General features: G+C 37.4%; 1 protein-coding gene across 4 annotated transcripts in view; it reads left to right on the plus strand.

Moving 5' to 3' along the window:
• The window catches only part of col6a5 (collagen type VI alpha 5 chain), a 104,971-nt gene that overhangs the window by 76,975 nt on the left and 5,621 nt on the right, over window positions 1–22,375 (plus strand). For 2 of the 4 annotated variants that reach the window (XM_031903527.1, XM_012965534.2), the window contains 8 exons: window positions 53–89; window positions 780–791; window positions 893–1,386; window positions 3,108–3,198; window positions 7,481–8,152; window positions 9,863–9,944; window positions 11,045–11,187; window positions 15,925–16,101. In XM_031903527.1, coding sequence (XP_031759387.1) covers window positions 53–89; window positions 780–791; window positions 893–1,386; window positions 3,108–3,198; window positions 7,481–8,152; window positions 9,863–9,944; window positions 11,045–11,187; window positions 15,925–16,101 — 1,708 coding nt within the window. The remainder of the gene's footprint in view (window positions 1–52; window positions 90–779; window positions 792–892; window positions 1,387–3,107; window positions 3,199–7,480; window positions 8,153–9,862; window positions 9,945–11,044; window positions 11,188–15,924; window positions 16,102–22,375) is intronic. The other 2 variants (XM_012965535.2, XM_012965536.2) reach the window with 1 other exon arrangement.

A 22,375-nucleotide genomic window follows, 5' to 3' on the forward strand; every position in this document is an offset into this window, starting at 1 on the left:
TGTACTTATTTAGTTGAAATTGTCTTACATTATAATTGACTATATTTTTCAGCCTTGTGAACTTGTGGCGTTTACTCGAGAGAATTGTCGTAAGTAGTTTTGTGTATAAGTGTTTAATACATAGGGGCTCTCTAAGGGCTTGGGCACAATAGGATTCAGATAACTATATAACATTAGTAATGACTGAGTAATGGCAGTTAAAGCACTGTGAAATGCTTCTCTTTTATGGCAATGTGAAGTGTCACCCTAGGAGACTGTAAGTAGCAACAAGGAACTGTGGGTACATCTTATATTGTAATACATAAAAATCTGGATCTTGGTTGCCATTCCTTTACATAAAGTGGGTTTTTATAAATATACAGGTTTTGCAAAGTTTCCTCATAAGCTTTACAATGGAGCAGAAGGGTGCAGGATAGGGATTTTTAAGAGGGGAAATCATATTAAACTAATATGCAGATTTTAAACCACATCTTAGAAATCCATAGGTGACCATCCCATCTCTGAGATATGTACTTCATCATGTCTATGATAATTAGTTGTGTCTCACAACTGTAAAACAATAATTATCCCACTTAAAGTGTAAAATGGCTTAAGAAAATGAGTATTGCCAGTAGCTTGACCTACCTACAGTGTATTATTTGAAGTCAGTCTGTGTAGCTCTCCACAAACACTCAGTATAACATTATAACCAAGCTTCTCTCTCTATCATTGCATCATACTGTTACCATGGTTTTCTGTACCTAATATCTAATGTTATTGATTTTTTGTTTCTTATACAGCTTGCTTCGCAAGTAAGTGGCACAATACTATTATTTTCTTATTATACTTTATTTTCCAGTTTTTAAGCTTGAAAAGATAAAGACAAAACATGTTTCCTTTTTTTACTTTAAAGGTGCTTCAAAATGTCCAGTTTACCCAACTGAAATAGTGTTTGCTCTGGATGCATCTCAGGACGTTCCCCCGGCTGCTTTCCAAAGGATGAAGAACACCATTATTTCCATAATAGAAAAGCTGGACATTAGTGAGAGCAATTGCCCTAGAGGAGCCCGTGTTGCTGTCGTTGCGTATAACAGTAATACCAAATACCTCATTCGTTTCTCTGACTACAAACGGAAAAGCCTACTGCTGGAAGCAATTCGTGGCATCTCTCCAGAAAGATCATCTTCAAGGAGAAATATTGGAGAAGCCATGAAGTTTGTAGGGAGGAACATATTCAAACGCATTCGTCATGGAATCCATGTTAGAAAAGTGGCTGTGTTCTTTGCTAATGGCCCATCCCCAGATGCAGATGCAATAAACTCGGCAGTGCTGGAATACAGTGCTCTTGACATTATTCCTATTGTGATTGCATTTAATAATGTTCCCAATGTCGTAGCAGCTTTTTCGGTGAGTTAAGCAGAAATGACGATAGAAATATGCCCTTGCAGGTTAAATTATGTCATAAAATGAATTATAAAAACAATTTGGTATTTAAAGGAGTTGTTCACCTTTAAATTAATTTTTAGTATGATGTAGACAATGATATTTTAACATAATTTACAGTTGGTTTTTATGTTTTATTATTTGTGTTTATTTAGCTATTTGTGCAGCAGCTCTCCTGTTTGGAGTTTTAGCATCTTCCTTGTTGCTAGGGTCTTGTTTACCTTAGCAACCAGCCATTGGTATGAATGAGAGACTGGAATATGAATAGGAGGGGGCCTGGATAGAAAGTAATAAAAAGTAACAAAAATGATGCAACTGTAAGCTCACAGAGCAATAGTTTTTTAACTGCTGGGGTCCGTGAAAGATAAAGAAGAAAAGGCAAATAATCCAAAAACTATAAAAAACAAATAATGAAGACCAATTGCAAAATTGTGCTAAGTAAGCGCCAATGGAGGTTTTAGGTAAGCGATAACAATTACTGGGGGTTGCCAGGAACTATAATTGTGTTGCAGCCTCTCATAGTAAGCTTTGGTCATGCTGCCACTCATGGGCATCTTACCTGTATGTCCCAAACGTCTGGAATAAGAAGGCAAATCCTCATCAAAGATAGCTACATGAGCTGTGGGCATGCTGGGTAATGTAATTACCCCTACAGCCCAACATTTTGTCCATATAGAGCAGTCAATGGGGCACATTTACTAATCCACGAACGCTCGAAAAGCGTCCGAATACGTTTTTTTCGTAATGATCGGTATTTTCAGTTTTTTTCGTAAATTGTCTTTTTCGTAGCGTTACGACTTGCACGAATTGTCGCAACTTTTTCGTAGCCGTCGCGCCGAGTACGAAAGTTTCGGGTTCATTCAAGCTTCAGTATCGTGACTTTCCTTGGGCCAGGTTGCAGCTGCAGAGTGCCATTGAGTCCTATGGGAGGCTTCCAAAATCATGCAAAGTCTGAAAGGTTTACCCGCCGTTTACGAGCGCTCAATACGAAAAAGTCGCGACAATATACGAGCAAATCGTAACGGCTATGAAAAAGTCGCAACAATTCGCGCAAGTTGTAACGGCTACGAAAAATTCACAACAATTTATGAAAAAGTCGCAACGGCGACTAAAAAATTGCAAAAAAGTCGCAAAATGTTCGTTTCCAATACAAATTTTTCCCATTTGGATTTGGATTCGTGGATTAGTAAATGTGCCCCAATGTGTTTTTGTTTATTATTATTTGATTATTATCAATATCATTGTTTAGCTTGTACTCTAATCTTGATGATTTATAAAGTGGACTAAAATCAAAGCTCCAAGTCCTTTGGTGACATAAATACTGTAGAGTAGCATAAATTGTTAAAAGGCATATGGAACCTCAATAATACAAATTGTGCTATTACTCTACCTACATTCATTGGTATAAGAAATAATATTTCCAGCAGAATTTTGCTTAGTGCAGGGCAATAGCAATGCTTGCCTGGTCACTCTTTTCAGCTTAAAAGAAAGCCTAGGGAGGGAAACTGCAATTAAAAGATTGTAAAAAAAATAAAATATTTCCTCATCTATATAAAATAGGTTTTACTCAGATCATGTTAAGCAAGATAAATCAGGTTTTCACCAATATAAGTCAACAATAGTTTGTATTTGCTAAATGTTAAGACATGTATGGATATAATGAACTCCCTGAACTTTCCACGTAGGCCGACGAAACTAGAAGATTCCAAGTGTTTGTATGGAGTAGGCCTGAGGATCAGAGACTAGAACTTATTTCTTATTGTACTCTTTGTTATGGTAAGATCATCTCCTTGTCATTTTATTGTCATCTGAGTACAGGTAGGGGATTGATTATCCAGAAGCCTGTTATACAGAAAGTTCAGAATTATGGAAAGGCGTCTCCTATAGACTCCATTATAAGCAAATAATTCCAATTTTTAAAAATGATTTCATTTTACTCTGTAATACAGCACTTGTACTTGATCCCAACTAAGATATAATTAATCCTTATCAGAGGCAAAACAATCCTATTGGATTTGTTCAATATTTCAATTATTTTTTTAGCAGACTTAGGGAATGGAGATCCAAATTATGGCAAGATCTCTTATCTGGAAAACTCCAGATCCCCAGCATTCTGGATAACAGGTCCCATACTTGTATTGCTATGTCAATATTCATTAAATATTCTTTGATGGAATTTTTTTACACAGGAACATCAATTCTGTGTCCTAGACAAAATTAAAAAATATTATTATGAGCATTTGAAAAGGGAACAATTTGATTACGTTCTGGAATGAATGTTAAATTGCTGTTACGGATATTCCTACAACACTATAATTGGATGACTAAAGTAACAATCTGATTTACTGGCAATTCTTTTTACAAGGGGGCCTCAACAAAAGTTGGACCATAAACTAATGTTTAAGGAAACTGTCTAACCTAGATTATAAGTGTGCTGATGATAAGGAAAATGATAGTGGGAAACGGGTGTTCCTAGTAATTTTGTCTGTTGTTTTTAGGCCTAGAATTTATCTGTTGCACTTGGAAACAAAGCTGCATAAATTCATTTTTGTGGCAAAATAATTCTGTTGGGGTTTTTAAATGTTTTTCAGGAGGCTTAAGGGCAAAGTCAGATCTGGCATACGGTCTGTTCTTTTGCGGTTTGTAGGGAGGGGGAGAGAAGTGGATCCGCCCACCCACAGCTCCATGTAGCCGCAGTGTCAGGTATTGCATTGGCCTGATTGCAGCTACACGGAGTGGACATTGGTGTGAACATTGCATGCTTCCAGGATTATCAGCCTGTTCTCCACTTCTATTTAAGTATTGTAGCTGCATTTAGGCCAAAGGTGTGCCTGTCAGTGCAGCTACACAGAGCTGTGGAAGAGAGCAGATGTGCTTTGTAGGCAGGTGCAAAGAAGCAGACAGTACACCAGGTCTATCTTTGCCCTAAGGTATAGCAAACCAAATTGTAGTAAGATCCCTTATCTGGAAAATCCATTCCAGATAATCATTCAACATAATAAATCCTATATCTGTATTATAGATACTGTAAATGCAATCATATGTTTAAAAAAAAAAAAAACAATTATCAATTGCCTGCCATAGAATGTAAGTTCTATGGCCTGAATTTCAAGGACCTGGTTGATTTAATCAGAAGCTAATTAACCTGTTTGTTTCTGGAGTGTGGGAGGAAACTGAAGTGCATATAGTACAACCATTGGAAACTTCTGCAAGGCAAAAATACTACCCACTATGCCAACGTGATGCCCATTCTTCCCTTGCTCTTTCTTTCATGTCATTATTTTCAAAAATGTAAAGGACTAAAATAATGCCCTAGGTGTGATTACACATAGGGGCCATTCATCAAAGCACGAATTTCCGATGGTTAAAAGGAGGATTGGAAAAATTCGGAGTAACCCTGATAATTGCGTGAAAATTCTTTTCACGGTCATATGAAAATATTGTGGTTGCGATCTGAAAGTCTGAAATTTTCGTATCTGAACGATCGTAAATGGCGCGAAAACCTTTCTGGCTTTGAAACTTCAATGTATGGTACCAAAGCTTGAATGAATTCTGAAATGGGCATAGTCTTTGTGAAAAATGGAAGTTAACGTAAACCACGAAAAAGTTGTGTAATTTTAACGATATTATTGTGGTCATTACGGAAAGTTCTATAAATTAGAAAAAATATGATTTTTTTCTGAAAGAAAAAATTGTGTTTTCATGAATGGGCCCCCTAGTATTAACTTAGTCTACACTCAGTATCATTTGTAGAAAGCTTGATAGTTTTACAGGGCTTATGGTGCAGTTAATGAATATCTTATCTATTCTATAGTAATGCTTCACTGAGAGACAATGGTCAATGGTGGCCCATAGATTTCTCACCCCCTCTTTAAGACCAGGGTATTGGAACAACTATAGTGGGTAATGTACCTCCTTTTGTAAAACACAAGGATATTCGAAGTCACTAAGGAGCACGAGGCTGAAGAATTTGGTACCTTCTAATATCCTCCAACTTTACAAAAAGGGGTACATACTTATTAAAATACACAAGTTTCCATGAGTCATGAGAAATGACATCACTGAGCACTGATTATAAGTGATGGCATCGCCAAGCACTGTTTATTAAGGATACGATTTACAGGATATTCATGGCTCTTGTGTATTATTAGCATGTTACACGTACTATAAACAATACTATGACTGCAGCGATAAAAGAGGAAAATGAAACTGCTGTCACTGCACACCTTCCCTGCACTCTCATATGAAAAATGTAGTGCAGATCCACCACTTTAGCATTACAGCACCATAGGGGGCATAGGCCAACCATGTAAATTACAGATTGACATACAATCAGTGCTGGATTTATTGCAAAGGCACCCAGAGTCCGCCCTCCTAGGGATAACGCATTCGGAGCACTGGGGACAGGACGTGCTGAAGTTTTCTGTGCTTCCTGGTCCCAGTGCTCCGTATGCGACAGGGCAGTATGCATGCAATGGCAGCACCCCATATGCATTCTCTTTTATTGTTATATGCTCACTGCTTTTCTCTTCTTTTCCCTTTTATTATATATTTTTTTCTTCCTGGTTCCCTGTTTTTCCTTTCCATCTTTTTCTGTTTGTATGTGCTTTTTGTTCTCTACTTTGATTCATAAATTATTTCCCTTTTCCCTTTTTGAGAGCACTAACTCAGAAATCTGTTGCTTGAAAAGCCAATTTAGGATTGGCAGAAGAATGGCGTCATGTGTGCTGTAATAAACAGGGTCCACCCTGTTCCAATGCCTCTCTATTAACAGATGCAATAGTTCCTCTTATTTGTTGATGCAAATTGTTGAGAACCTTTCGTATCCAATTATGTCTGCTAAACCGCTACCTGGTTGCAGTGTAAACCAAGCCCTAGCGAGCACATACCCTATTAAATTGCAAGGGGGAGAGAACAAAAAGGTAAATACAGTGTAATTTTAAAACCACTAAACAATAAAGAATGAGGTCCCATTACAAATAGTTTAAGAATACCATTGCTTGCATCATACATTACACCATAACTTTAAGTGCTTTTAATCCTTGTGTAAAATATCAAAGGCAGTTATGAAATCAGCACTCAGAAATATAATGGTTCTGAGAGGTCCGTAGAACAAAACCCATAATTACCCTTACTTTATTCAAGTCAAGTAAATGGAGGTTTTATCCTACCCTATCACAAGAAGTGGACATTATTATCTCACTCTGTTTTTTTTGTTTCAATTTCACATTTTCAAATCTGTAAAAAAGAAAAGGAAATTTAGCAAAACATTAAAAACAAATTACAGGTAACAAGATAATTAAATTCCTCATTCGGTCCTCTTGGATTCCTTTTCTGCAGAGTACATATCCAGAAACACTCTCTGTGAAATATCAATTTTTTCCTATCTTTTCCCTCTTTGCTGTTGCAGAGATTTTGATATGGTTTCTGGATATGGACTCTCCAGACAATGTATGTAAGAGGACTGAATGAAGAATATAATTTATGTCCACTTCTTGTGATAGGGTAAGATAGAATATTTTTCACTTAACCGATGGTTTGACCTTATGAATTTGTATTTAAACTGAAAAATGGACTTATCAAATTGGACTCTTTTAACAATGTTGTATTTCCCTTTTTGGCATGTTAATTGTTCATCACATAATTGGGGCCTATTCACTAAAGGTCGTTAACGCTTATCGCATGCTTTTTTGTGTTAAGAAGCATGTGATAAGTAAGTCCAGATTCATCAAAGTCATTTTGCATTCGTTAAGACGCATATGCAAAAAAATGCATTATCACAACGCAATAAAATTTTTAATGCATGCTATAAATAGCGCTCATTTTATCGACCTTTAGTGAATCGGCCTATAAATGAATTGTTAACACAGCAGTGTGTATGTCTGATGAAGGGGCCAGCCCCCCAAAAACGTCACTAATTTGAAATAAAGATGCAGGGATAACCTTGCTGCTTGAAGACCTGTTGTGCTAGCTGTTTTCTTAAATTTCCTTGATTACGAAGGGGTGCCATCCCCTCTGGCTGTGCACCGGGTTGTTTTATGTTTTATTTTTCTTTCAGATAAGTGTACACCTGATGAAGAATGTGAGCTGGATCAAATGCCTGCAACCCTAATAGATATGGACATAGCTTTTGTATTAGACAGTTCACACAATGTGCAAGCTGATGTCTTTGAGGAAATGAAAGACTTTGTGAGCAGTATGCTGGACACCGTCTACATATCAACGCGGCCCGCAGTTTCTGAAACAGAAGCCAGAGTTGCCTTAGTACAACAGGCAGTTAAGGACTTTGGTCCAAATAGGAATACTAGCCCAGTTAAAACTGAGTTCGACCTTCTTCGCTACAACAGCGCAAATATGATGAAGAGGCACATCAAACAATCTGTCAGGCAACTGAATGGTCCTTCTGCAGTTGGCAATTCTGTTCAGTGGGTCATTGATAATATCTTCTTAAAAACACCAATGCCAAGAAAGCATAAAGTACTTTTCCTCATTCTTGCCAGCCCAACAAGCTATTGGGACAGAGAAAAATTGAAAGAAGTCTCCAAAAAAGCTAAGTGTCAAGGATTTGCAATATTTGTACTGGGTTTTGGAAAAACGATAAGTGAGCTGGAAATGACACAGCTGCCGAGCTTGCCACAAGACCAACATTTGCTTCGCTTGATAAGCATGTCAAAACCAGAACTTGTCTATGCAAAGAAGTTCAGTCATGCCTTCTTCAATCTACTCGACCGTAAGTACTTTTATTCATTTTTATGCATTATGTGGCATAGCTACTTTCTGTTTAAATAAATTCAGCATTTGCACTATTCAGCTTGCAAGGTCTGCTATTATGTCTGCTATTATGTCTACAGGAACAGCTTATCCCACTTTAACTGGAAGTAATTCCTGTAGGTATTTTCCCTTTCCTTGGGATCTTGGTGATTATGGGTGGAGACAGTATACTACCTTTTTAACATGAGTTCAATAAAATACTTTTTGCCTGCTTTTTATTCACAAAAAATCTAAATGGTTTTTGTTATTCCTTGAACAAACCACCAAACTACAAAAACGACCTCCTGTTGGTCATCCACTCATTCAGCTTATGTGATAAAAAATCTCTGCAATGCCAAAAATATGTATATATTTTTGAAAAAACACATACCTAATTCCTGAGACTGAAACCATGATAGTCTAAATCAAACTCTCGGAAACCATGCAATTCCTCCATTACATTGTTTCATTGTGAAGTGATGGATTCTGGGACATGAAGTCCCTCTGCTTTCCAGGGAATCTGTGCAGCACCCAATTTATGTTCTTCACATGTCTGTGTGGGTTTCCTTCAAGTACTTTGATATCTTCCCACACTTTAAAAAGTTACTGCCAGCTTAATTGGCTCTTGATAAAATTGGCCCTACTTGTTGTGAGTGTGATGACCTTAGATTGTAAGCTACACTGGGGGAGGGACTGATGTGAATGATACATCATCTCTATAAAGTGCTGTCCGAGGCAGACTGTTGTGTTTTCCTTTTAATCTATGGTATTGGATATGTCTTTATAAATAAACACATTTATTTCTGGAAGTTCAGACAGTGTTTTGGCACTTTTTATACATAAACCAAACTGAATGAGCTCATGTTGAATGGATGGGGGTGGATTTTTTCCCTTCAAGCAAAAAGCTGAGCATTTATTGTTTTCAATATATATTTTGTAAAGCTGTAAAACATTTTTGTAATGAAAGACAGAGAGAGACTTGTAATATACAATATCAGTACTATATCTTGACCTCTATCCCTGCATTTTCTTTCATTCTTTTGCTGTGTAACATTTTCAGTCTTATAACATTTACTGTTATAAGCTACAATTTTTTTCCACCAACCATGAATTTTCCATAGGCATCAATTGTGAGAATCTATCAATCACAAATTGAGATTTGTTCCTGGCTTTCCACCTGATTCCACCTAACTTATATCAAACTTGCAACCACTTTGCCATGGATTATAATGGTTTCTCCCATCTCTGAAACATTTGGGTGAGAAAAAACAATGATGAAATTCTTTAGTAAATATATAAAAAAAAATGATTGAAAAAATGCTGATAAATAGTGCCCAGCTTTAAATGAACTAGAACTGGCTTCGGTAGTGCAGACATCCCTACCAATTCATCAGAAAGAGATCTGCCTAAATGTGTTTTGTGCCAAGTCGTGGATATTGTCCATAGTGAGAAGCCTTGCCCCACTTGTGTCCAACAATGCACAATGTAGGCTTTTGTATTTTTGGTTGGCTGACTGTAGGGCTGTAATGCTCTATGCTACTTTGCATCTCACTTATAATTTAGGAATCACTTAGGAATCAATTCTAATACCAAAAATGACTCCATCTTTATACACTTTATATTCCTAGAGCAGATGTGGGACTTTTATTGCACTTTAACATTTGAAACTGAACCTGAATTTTTTTCATAGGTGGCTTTAATCACTACCCACCCGCAGTATTGCAAGCAGAGTGCCAAGGGCGTGGGGACTCATCTTTTTCAGTTGTAAGAAGGTATGCATTTTAACAAAAATATAGGGGGAATAGTGTGCATTGTAACTTGAAAGTGCAAATTACAAAATGGGCACTTTTGTGTGCCAGTATAAGTTGCAGAAGAATGAGGCCACAGTTACAATGGAATGTTGTAGAAAACTATGCATTTTTTAGTCAAGAAACGATATATTGTATTAACACTTTTACCAGTATGTAAAGGTTATTGTATAGGTCCATTGCCCAATAGGTATTCAGATGAGCATATTTGAAGGGAAATAGTATTTTTGTCATAATTGTACCTAATTCTACAAATATTTGTTGAATACCTAATAACCTGCCATTGTCTTTGTGAGTTGCCTCTAGTTATATTTATCACAGGCTGGCACCTCCCTACATAGTTGCATTTCTTGGGATAAGTGTCATTACCAGTGCATTGGTCTCACTCAAGAAAATGTTCTTGACAAGCAACAAAGTATTATGCAGAGAGATGGGCAATTTGTTCAAATATGTTCTACTTCTTTGGCTCTTAAGATTAGCCCTTTCAATGGATATAGTTGTCTGGTCTTTGAAGCTAACTGTCAGTGCGGCAGTACAAGGGCATTGTCAAGGGCATTGTCATTCTAATACCTATAGAATTCTACAAATACATAATCCAAAATATAATGTTTTAAGACTAATTTTAATAAACTGACCTATGCATAAATACAGTATGTATAATGTGCTTGCCTGAGTTGCAGATAGCTTTCATTTCAAGACAGGTTTTAAAAGGCAGAAGGCACCTTCAATTAGAACCTTTCTACATAGGGTGCCATGTATCCAACTGTCAAGTCACTGTGTTGGGTTTGATGAGACAGTGTTTTTGAGGCCAGTATAGTAGTTATGCACAGGTCTATAATTTGTTGATGAGCGGGACCACAATTTTGAGGCATCTGATTTTGGCCTACCCCATGCACTGATACAGTACAGGGCTGTGACAGTTTCAATATAGACCTCTGCCACTGTCTTTTTATGGTGTACTTAAGTGTGAGTATTATGACTTTATTATGTAGGTGCTGATGAGTGCACTCTCTACATATGTATTTTTCTAGGTATAGCATCACCATATTGTTTTATTCCTACAGCTTCCCTGACACACGGTTGACACAAGTTGACACTGCTGCAGCAGAAGTTCCAGATGAGACTATAGAAGTAGTGGAGGTCCTTGGTACACCTGCACCTGAAGAAATTGTGGGGAAAAAAACAGAGAAAATAATCATAAACAAAGGTATGTGCAGGCTATAGGGCAGGGGGCTCAAACTCAATTTACCTGGGGGCCGCAGGAGGCAAAGTTAGGATGAGGCTGGGCCGCATAAGGGATTTCACAAAAAATTGGCTTTCAAGGGATAATGCAAGGCACGGTGGGTGGGAGCTGCTGATTGCGGAAATGACGTTATGCCATCATAACAGTTATTATGGGAAGACGTTCTGTGTGCACAATTAGCTCCTTAGCAGCTAACTGTGCACACAGAACGTCTTCCCATAATAACTGTTATGATGGCATAACGTCATTTCCGCAATCAGCAGCTCCCGCCCGCCATGCCTTGCATTATCCCTTGAATCGTAATAAAAATCGCGATCCCTTCATTGCTTTTGAGAAGGCGTTGGTGCGGGCCACAAAATATTGTACCGAGGGCCACAAATGGCCCGCGGGCCGCGAGTTTGAGACCCCTGCTATAGGGGATACATTATTAGTTTGGGTTTCATCTAAAGGAGATTTAGCTGATTTGTAGTGTACATATACCCCAACACATTCTAAGAGGGAACTGTTTTTATTAAAGTGGATGTGGTGGAATCAAACTGAATTGAGAAAAAAAATATCCCATATACAGGGTCACTCAAAAGTGATTCTCTAAGAACAAGTGTGCCTTATAAAACACATTAAATAGGAAAATGTTTATCACAAAATATAGGAAACATTCTCCTCTGTCTCAAGTAATACATATATTTTTCTTGCTTTATTATGTTATTGTAAGTCTGCTTTATTTATGAGCACATTTCAGTCAGAGTTCATCTCATTTGTAGACAAAACACATGAGCAAATAATAGGCCATTTTGTAAGAACTGGGCCAAACTGGCTAACATTACTTATTATGTACTTCTTTATGAGTATGAATGACCTGAGACTTTGCTTGCACCAGAAAACACAATGTTCAATGTTTAAAGAATTTCTTCCCTGCATCTGCTCAGTATCCACTCAGGGGAAAATAAAATGAAGTTTTTTTAAAATAATAATGTAGGGTGAGACTGTGTCAGGTAGGATTTGGATGGGGCAGATCAAAATGTGAGTTTTGGGCTTAATAAATAGAAACTTACCCATGTTCTATTCATTCTTATGGGATTTTTAGAAGCATATTTATCAAATGGTGAGTTCTGCCTATTTTCCATTGATAAATACACTTCTAAAAAACCCATAGGAATAAACAGAACATGGATTAGTTCTTATTTATTAAGCTCTAAACTCACAAAATTGATAACTCTGCCCCTTAAGTTCAGGAGCAGAATTTTGATCCACGGGTTGAAGCATTATGGTCTGGCTCATTCTGGATCAACAAATAGGATCTAGCTCAGTATAAACTTGACTGACATGTTTCAGGCTAGGAAACCATACACCACATAAGGGAGTGATTATGTGTTAAAGGAGAAGGAAAGGTAAAAAGTAAGCTTTATAAAAAAGGTTTATGTAAATAAAGCCATAAGCACTTACAGTAATGCTGTGCTGAGTCCTCTTTTAAAAGAAATACAGGATTTCTTGTCTCTTTTTTGTAATGATGTTCCAGTGTCTGACTTCCTTTCTCAGAAACATCCTTAATTCCTGTGGCCAGAGTCTGCGCAGTTCTCTCCTTTCTCCCCTCTCCTGCTCCCCCTCCCACTAGAATGCTAAGAACTCCCTTCCCCCTCCCTTAGGAATGTGTGATCTCAGCTACAACAGCTAGACTGCAGGCAGGAAGCTACCTAAAATGCCAGCTGCTGTCTTAAGCAAAGGTAGAAAGCTTCTAAAGCTGCTTACTCAGGTATGTTAATGGTTTCTGCAGATTAAATATATTGCTCTAGGTGGCACTAATGTGGCAAATATATTGGCAGTAAAATGCCAAAATGACTTTCCTTCTCCTTTAATGACTGGACCAACTATTTATAACATTGCATTGAAATTTGTAGCCACAAATTTAATAACAATATAAACTAGTCATGTATTCACTGGATGTCATAGTCATTGAAAAGAAAATGTATACTTACTGAGTGGTGGATATGTTTTAGGCAATTGTTTTTTTTTCACTTTCACAATATCTTCCAATGACATATGCTTCAGGGGTTTGGTGGCCTCCCCTCCCCATTTTTAAAAACAAATTACATGCCCTACCTTTGGTCTCATAATTAAAAATATTGCTAAAATATACAAGCAGAAATCCACATTGGCCTGTGTGCAACACAAGCTAAACCCAGGAAAAACCTGGGTTCCCCCACAAGTAACCTAGGCTGGGGCAAATTTTGGCAAAGTGGAGCACCATACAGGGTAACAGGCAAGCAACTATAATTATTGGCAAATGCATAACAACTTGGATTCCCCCAGCGATTTAACCTTTTCTTTGCCTTTGGAATTGTATCTGGTTGTAGGGGGTCAACTATCCAAAAGAAACTGACTGTAAGATTGTATTTTGAGGGTTAGAATTTGTTTCTGATTACCCAGCCACAGAATTGTAGTATAAATGCCATTAACTATGTTGCTGAGCAATAAAATAATTAAGATAACTAAAAACACAATAAAATTAGGTTTTAATGCCAAAATCGACTTTATACTAGAAGTTGATTTTAAAGAAGAACTGAAACCTGGAAATGAATATGGCTAGAAATGCCATGTTTTATATACTGAACTTACTGAACCAGCCTAAAAGTTCATTATCTTTTTAGTAGTAATGGTCCAGGCATTCAAGGTTCTCATAGAAGTTCCCCACCATCAGTGACTCACATGCTCACTGGGCAGCTGTAGAGAAGCTAAGATTATGGGGTCATTGCTGATGCTACAGGGCTGATGATTAGACTCTGATGCAAACTTCACTGATTTCTGAGCTGCCATATAATGAGAATCTGAATAATTACCAATCAGTCTTATACTGATTATGTTTATTAGATTAATATTCTATATACACTGTATATTGTGAGTTGCTCCCAAAACTCAGTAAGTGACAGCAGCACAGAGCATGTGCAGTGAATCAGCAGAAAAGAAGATGGGGTGCTACTGGGGGCATCTTTGGAGGCACAGATCTTCCCTGATAAAGGGCTGTGGTTGCCTTGGGCTGGTACAGAACCCCAACACATTTAAGGCGAACACCCACACTAATGAAAAGGATTTCACCTGAAGGCAAATGAACGGTTCCAAAACTAGGAAAGAACAAAATAAATCCCTTGTAACTAATAACTGCATGAATCCAGCAGTGATATGGTTATTCTTATATCTTTAATGAGGCTTGGAAGAGGAATTTCTTATTAACATGGGATGATATCCATTATGACAAAGCAGCCTGTACAACTTCCAGAGAATTTTCCCAAGAGATAGAGCCAGAGATTCTCTTAGTAGATACAACATGTCAGAGTTCATCAATGTGTATTTCTAGTATGTTAAAAGGCTTTATGTATTGGAGAGAATCCAAACCTTGATAAAGCTGAAAGTATTTCGCTGCAAAACATAAGATGCAACTTGAGTGTATTCATTTGGAGCATTGTACTAATACTAAAGTAAACTGAAATTGTTAACTTTTTTAGTTAAAAAATAAAAATGTGACTTTAAATACATGTAAAAAGTTATGGCCACATGATGATCAAATCAGCCCACACTTTGGGAACCACTGAGTGATTGACTGAATTTAACCAGGACAGGACTGCTCATGGCATGAGAACCATGCCTCGGGTGGCAGTGAGCAGCCAGTTACCAGGGGCGGCAAAAAGCAACCTCTGGTAACTTTAAGAGCCGAATTTCAGTTGTTTGAAAAAGTTCTTTCTGCACTAGCAATGCGCCCCCACCCCTGGAGCTTACAAACTCGAAAAAAAACTGAAACTCAAATATCTTGAGTTGAAAATATTGCTTGACTTTGCCTAGGACAACTCCTATTGAATTCTATAGAAACAATAGAAGTTTTTAGATGGTGAATTTTTACATTTGAGTTTTTGGTTATTTTTAGACTTAATAAATATCAGACATTTGAGTTTTTAAACCATAATTTCAATTAAAAAAAACTTGAATCACAAGGAAAAAAAATCAAATTTGAATGATGATAAATCTCCCCTAAATTGTTTGTCTCCATTAAGGATTAATTATAACTTAGTTATCATCAAGTACAAGGTACTGCTTTATTATTACAGAGAAAAGGGAAATCATTTTTAAAAACTGTAATTATTTGATTAAAATGGAGAGAAAAGGAGATGGCCTTCCTGTAATTTGGAGCTTTCTGGATAATGGGTTTCCAGATAATAGGTCCCACACCTGTGTGTGTGTGTTTGTATGTGTGTGTGTATATATATATACATGATTCAAATGCAAACTAACTGAACAGTTATGTCCCATGTGCTCCCCCACCCTCAAGTCACTGATTGGTTACTGACTGCTAACAGCTTAGAGAGCTGTAAAGGAGGAAGCAGTGTTCTGGCCATTATGTTAGACATCTGCCCACTTCAGCCACACCAGATTACATGTTTGGCTAACTAACTATATTTAAAATATTTTTTTTATTTTGCACAGTCTATCTATTTCACCCAGTTTCATTTTTACACTCAACTAAAATGCCATTGCCTATTTGGATTCCCAGTCTGGAAATGGATGCCAGCTGCTTTACTTTCATGGGTCACATGTGTGTGTTCCTGGTTTATATGTTATTTCACAACTCCCTGCAGCTCTAGAGTGGTTAAAATTTCATGTATTTTCAAATCCAAGGGATATGAGGTATTACAATTTTAATCCAACTTGTTTTAGTTGCAGACAACTGCTTATTGGATGTGAACCATGGCACAGCGTGCAGGGGCTATCAGCGCATGTGGTATTATATAAAATCTATTGATGCATGCTCCCAGTTCTGGTATGGAGGTTGTGATGGTAATGGAAACAGATTTAGCTCTGAAACTGAGTGTCTGCAAACTTGCTCTTCCAAAAGTAAGTTTATGGTCCCAACAGGATAAACGGTGACTATTTTGGTTTGATATTACAATTTTTGTGCACTGGCTCTGCTTTGGTTTAGAGCTGAGATATGTGATGCTTTTGAAAACAGTTCTAAAGATATACGTATCATGTACAAAATTAACAGGCTTAAGGTACAGTAGGATGTTGGCACAATATGGTGGATCAGCATATTTTTTGTGTTTTTTCAGTTATGTGGCTTTTTGTTCAGCAGCTCTCCAGTTTGGAATTTCAGCAGCTGTCTGGTAGCTAGGGTCTTGTTTACCTTAACAACCAGGCAGTGGTTTGAATGAGAGATTGGAATATGAATAGGAGAGGGACTGAACAGAAAGATAAGGAATACAAAGTGACAATAACAATAAAATTGTAGCCTAAGGGCTCTGGTACACGGGGAGATTAGTCGCCCGCGAGCAGGGAGTTTTGCCGCGGGCGACTAATCTCCCCGTGTACCAGAGCCCTAACAGAGCAATAGTTTCTTGGCTGCCGGGGTCAGTGACCCCTATTTGAAAGCAGGAAAGATGTAGAAGAGGAAGGCAAACAATTCAAAAACTATAAAAAAATAAATCATGTAGACCAATTGCAAACTTGCTAGGAATAGGGCATTCTTTTACATACTAAAAGTTAACCATCCCATAAACTAAAATTAACCATACCTTTAAGTTAAAGATCCCTTTAATACAACCTCTTTTCCCAACAAATGCACTTCATGTGCCTCTACAAACATCTATGAGGCTTTTGCTATAAAAACATTTTCATCTTTCTAAGTCCATAAATGGTCACCAACCCCAGAAATGTTGCCACTCTGTTATTCCTGTGTCAGTGCTATTGATTCCACAATCTATGGCACTTAAAAAGTCCAGTCATGCAAGATTGAGGCATTAAGAAAGACAATGAGTAATGCCTCCAGCGCATAGGAGATAAACCTAAGTATGTATTAATAACATAATACAGGGATGGGCACCTGTCCCATCTTTTAATCTGTAAATCTCAACATTTTCTAGCAGTTGATTCTTTTTTATAGTAGCCAGATTGTTGTATCTTTGTTTTTCTATAAAATACTGAAACCATATTTGTTCTTCAATTAGATGTGAATTGTGAGTGTTTTTATTGCCGGAAGATAAAATAAAAGCTTTGATGATATGAGCAGTATAATAAGGCATTAACATCTGTTAAACAGCTAAAGAAGATGCTATTTCTTTAGCTAATTGAATAAATGGTCTAAGGGCTGTGACAGATGGGGAGATTAGTCGCCGCGCAACAAATCTCCCTTGTCGCGAGCGACTAATCTCCCCAAAATGCCATCCCACCAGCTAGAATGTAAATCGCTGGTGGGATGGCATACACTGTGCCGCGATTTGCCGAAGTTGCGTAAGTTGCCTTGAGAGGAAACTTCTGTGACTTTGCCAAATCACAGCGCCGCAGGTCGCCTAGCCTGTCAGATGGCATTTAGGGGAGATTAGCCGCCCGCGACAATGGAGATTTGTTGTGCGGTGACTAATTTCCCCATCTGTCACAGCCCTAACAGATGATTGTGAAGCTAGCAAAAACAGGGAGAGAGCTAGCTGATGGTCCAATTGTGCACATTATGCACATGGAGTTACTCTAGCATAGTGATCTAAACAGTGCATGATGAGAATTGATAACAATATTAAAGTGATCTGTCTGCAGGTCTGCAGGTCAACTGGCCAGATAAACCAACTGTTGCCCCACTGCCGTTTAATATTTTCACAGTATGGTTTGTTTACATTAGAAGGTATTAAAATCTGTTGGTGTTTATCTGCATAGAGAGGGCTCCAATTAAAATAAAGTTCAGAGCCATGCAAGAAATCATACAAAATAAATACAGAAATACATCTAGTGCGTATTACAGATTTTTTGCATAGATCTAGCTAAGTGAACTACACTAGACCTTGGTTGGTTCCTATCCCATATTGTGGCTGTATAATACCTGTTTTAATGCTAGCTATTCTGTCTTAGAGCAGATATATCCTACATTGTAAAATAATTAATTACATTTTTCACTGCTCTTCTGCTCCGTTTGGAAACACATTTGTATAGTTGTTTAAAGGTATAGTAATTTCCCACATTCGAGTAGATACAGAGACAGATTACACATTAGATGACATAGATGAATTAGGTGACTTGCAAGATATTGTCACATAATGTCCACAATTGAACACACTGTCATTAAAGGAATACTGTCATGGGAAAACTAAAAAAAAAAATACAATTGTTGGTTCAAGAATAACATTTTAAATGGTAGAGTGAATAATTTGCAAACAGTGTAATTTAGAAATAAAAAGTATACCATAAAAATCATGACAGAATCCATTTAACTGATGTGGTTCTGCTCACAATTCACTCTGCGTTCTCCTGTCTTTAAACAGGAGGTTCAGCTTTGATGCTTGTGTATACAGTCTAACTGGGGTGCAGTTCATGTGCAATGAGATTTTTTTACCAAGCACATTGTGAGCATTTTGGAAATGTGGTTTTAGAAGAAGACAGGTCCCCAAAGCAAGACCCTCCCTATGACCCCATTTAGCATAAATGCAACATTTATAAAGATGTGTCTTTATTTTTAATATAAAAAGTGCAATAAAAATATAAAAAGTGCAATATTGGAAAGTGCAAATGGCAATTATCTGACAGTAAAATACAAAAATGTCAGTGAGTGATCACTCTTTTTTTTCCACAGCCTTTTTCAAGCAGCCCCTTTATGCTAGAATTTTACACAGAAAATGAATACACGGCTTGATGTAATTTTCTTTTCTTTTCACTTTTTTTTGATTTTGCAAGGCTGCCTTTGGAAATGTGCAATTATAGTAATACACTACTTACATAAGCTTATATGTAATAAAGGTGCTACAAGTTTTGCCCAGGTACAGTAACCTCTAGCAGAAAATAACATGTTTGTTTTTAAACAGATGACAAATAAAAAAAACACTTTTTAGCATCATAGAAACCCACATTGCAGCTTCTGTAGATTCTGTGCTTCTGGTTGTCTCAGATTTGTGCCTCTTACTATTGCCAACACACTAAAAGCATTAATAAAGTAACCAGAAACTTTTGTCTTCCATATATCCTAAATTTACCCTTTAAAAAATGGTGCATAGTTTTGATCTACACTAAACATGGTGCCACCATGACTTGTGGACCTATATCTAAAGCTTTATTAAGTAAAAGAGGACAGTGCTCAAATATACCACACATCACAGTCTGGATGATTTTAGTTCTGTGTAAAATCCCACCTTAAATATCTCCTTGGAAAATGGTGTAACAGCGACTTCCTCAGAAGTCCCCGTTAATCTTTGTATTGATTGCTTATGCAAGGTCTAAAGTAATGTAAAATAATGGCATAAAATACAGCAATACATTCAATATACAGGTATGGGACCTATTATCCAGAATGCTCAGGACCTGGGGTTTTCTGGATAAGGGATCTTTCCGTAATTTGGATCTCCATAACTTAAGTCTGCTAAAAATTATTTAAATATTGAATAAATATCGATTATATCTTAGTTAGAATCAAGTACAAGGTACTGCTTTATAATTACAGAGAAAAAGGATTAGAAAAAAATTAGAATTATTTGCTTATAATGGAGTCTATGAGAGACGGCCTTTCCATAATTTGGAACTTTCTGGATAACGGGTTTCCGTATAAGGGATCCCATATCCGTGTATATATACATATATATATATATACTCCTATACAGCCATTTCTTTTTTTAAAGCTGACTTCCATGTTCAAGATACAAAGGAATCAAATTATTCATAAAGAAGCTTTATAAATGTAACCTTAATTTTATGCCACTTTTACACTTTTTTGATACATGAATACTTCACACAGCTAAATGAGTAAGCCCAGTGGTGCACCCAACACCCCATTCATTTTAGTGGGGAAAGGGAGAAGCCCGACATCTCCATTGGCAAGTCTGGTGTAACACAGTTGGGAAAACTCCATATAGTGGTGATAAGTACATCTTCCTTAATGATTTTAATGAACTTCTGACAACAACATGTGGTAATATTTGTAATATATATATATATATATTGAAATATTTCTGCCAGAAGATTTAAATCCCAGCAAGTGTGCTTATTTTTTTCAATAAAATTATTTTTTTTCCTGTAGGCATGTCAAATTTGTAAACATAAAAAGGATTACAATGGAGAATGGGGGGAATATTTTAAGTTAACTTTTAGTATGTTTTAGAATGTCCTAGCAACTTTGCAATTGGTCTTTTTGAAATATAGTTCTTTAATTATTTGCCATTATCTTCTGCTTCTTGTTAGCTTTCAAATGGGGGTCAGACAAGAATATGAAACTATAGCCTTGGGGAGCAATAGTTTCAAGCAGGTCAGCAGACTTGAAACTATTGCTCTCCAAGGCTACAGTTTCATATTCTTGTCTCATTTAAATTTTTTGCCTGGGTGCTAGGGTTAATAAGACCCTAGCAACCAGATAGCTGCTGAAATACCAAACTGGAGTTCTGACAAACAAAAAGCTGAATAACTTAACAACCATAAAAAAATTAAGACCAATTGCAAATGTTCTCAGAATATCACTGTCTACATCATACTAAAAGTTCATTTAAGGATAAACCACCCCTTTAAGTGGGAAAACTGCAGGTCCCAGTGTACTTGGTGTATTTTATTTCTCTGAGTGGAAAGGGATCTGAGGCCATTCTTTGTACTTAGTGGTACATTCCATACTTCTTTCCTTGAAAAATATAGATCACTTTTTCAGTGTAAAATACACTATCTTAAGTAATTAAAATTTTTTTTTAAAATATACCCCAAACTCCCCCCCCCAAAAGTTCAGTCAGAAGATTCTGCTTGTTATGTGGTGCTGGGATTTTCATGACAGGTGCAGCGTTGAGACTGCACCCCTCTCCATTTGACCCCGACCCCGTACCTCCTATCCTTAAAGAAACTCAGACACCGTGTTGGAAAGAGATGGCTGCAGTTGTTTATTCACAGCATAACAATAACATAACTTAACGTGTACAACATTGTCTACTTGTAACCAAATCGTTTGTATAACAAACATTTACTAAAACTGGCAACCTTGCCTTACTCACCCCAAGGGCTAACCCTGCTCCCAGCCTTAAAGCCTGGTTTCTGCCTCCTTTCTCCCCAGCCCTAAATCAGGCTACTACCACTCCTTGTCAAATACCCCATTTTAACTTCCCCTGGGGCTCCGTGTAAAGGTGCCCTCTGCCAACTGCTACAACAAAACCACTCCGCCTCCTAGGGAGGGTGGGTGGGACACTACAAGCTGCTGCTCCTCCAATGTCCTGTGCCAACTGAAAGGTGAAGCTCACATTCCTGCGAAGCTCTGCCCCCCCTACAACCAAAGCCCGGGAAAAATTGGCCAATCACAGCCCCTGCAACTTGTGGGAGGAGGGGTGCCCCTCCTAGCCCCGTCAAGCCCTGCTTCCCTACACTGCATTACGAGTCATTGGGCCCCATGACTGGTTTCTTTCTTCCATTCCCTGTCTTCATTATTTGACGTTTGCACAGTTGACTTTGAACTCTCTGTTCAAGTTAAAGGAACAGTAACACCAAAAATTGAAAGAGCTTTAAAGTAATAAAAATATAATACACTGTTGCCCTGCACTGGTAAAACTGGTGTGTTTGCTACAGTAACACTACTATAATTTATATAATAAGCTGCTGTGTAGCCACGGGGGCAGCCATTCAAGCTGGAAAAAAGGAGAAACGGCACAGGTTACATAGCAGATAACAGATAAGTTCTGTAGAATACAATAGTGTTTTATCTGTTATCTGCTATGTGCCTGTGCCTTTTCTCCTTTGAATGGCTGCCTCCATGGCTACATAACAGCTTATTTATATAAATTATAGTAGACTTTCTGAAGTAAACACACAACTTTTACCAGTGCAGGGCAGCAGCACATTATATTTTAGTTACTTTTATACACTTTCATTTTTGGTGTTACTGTTCCTTTAAATTCATTTCATAGTTACTGTTTTCTACAGTTTTCTAGACACTTAAGTCTGTCCCGGGGGGCAGTGCCCCCCCCCAGGCCTGACACCCAGCATAGTGACCACATTTTAAAAAACCTTCACTAATTTTCCCTTTGCATGTTGAGCTGTTTTATGAAAGGCAGGCTCTTCTCATCAGTCCTATTCACAAGTCTTTGGAGGGTATATGGCATAAACCAGGAACAGTTATTGTTAATTAACGTACAAATCCTCGTTGTAATAAACATTTTTGCACAAAACCGAAGAA

This window comes from Xenopus tropicalis, chromosome 6 (genome assembly GCF_000004195.4).
Source record: "Xenopus tropicalis strain Nigerian chromosome 6, UCB_Xtro_10.0, whole genome shotgun sequence".
In the NCBI taxonomy this organism is placed as follows: Eukaryota; Metazoa; Chordata; class Amphibia; order Anura; family Pipidae; genus Xenopus; species Xenopus tropicalis.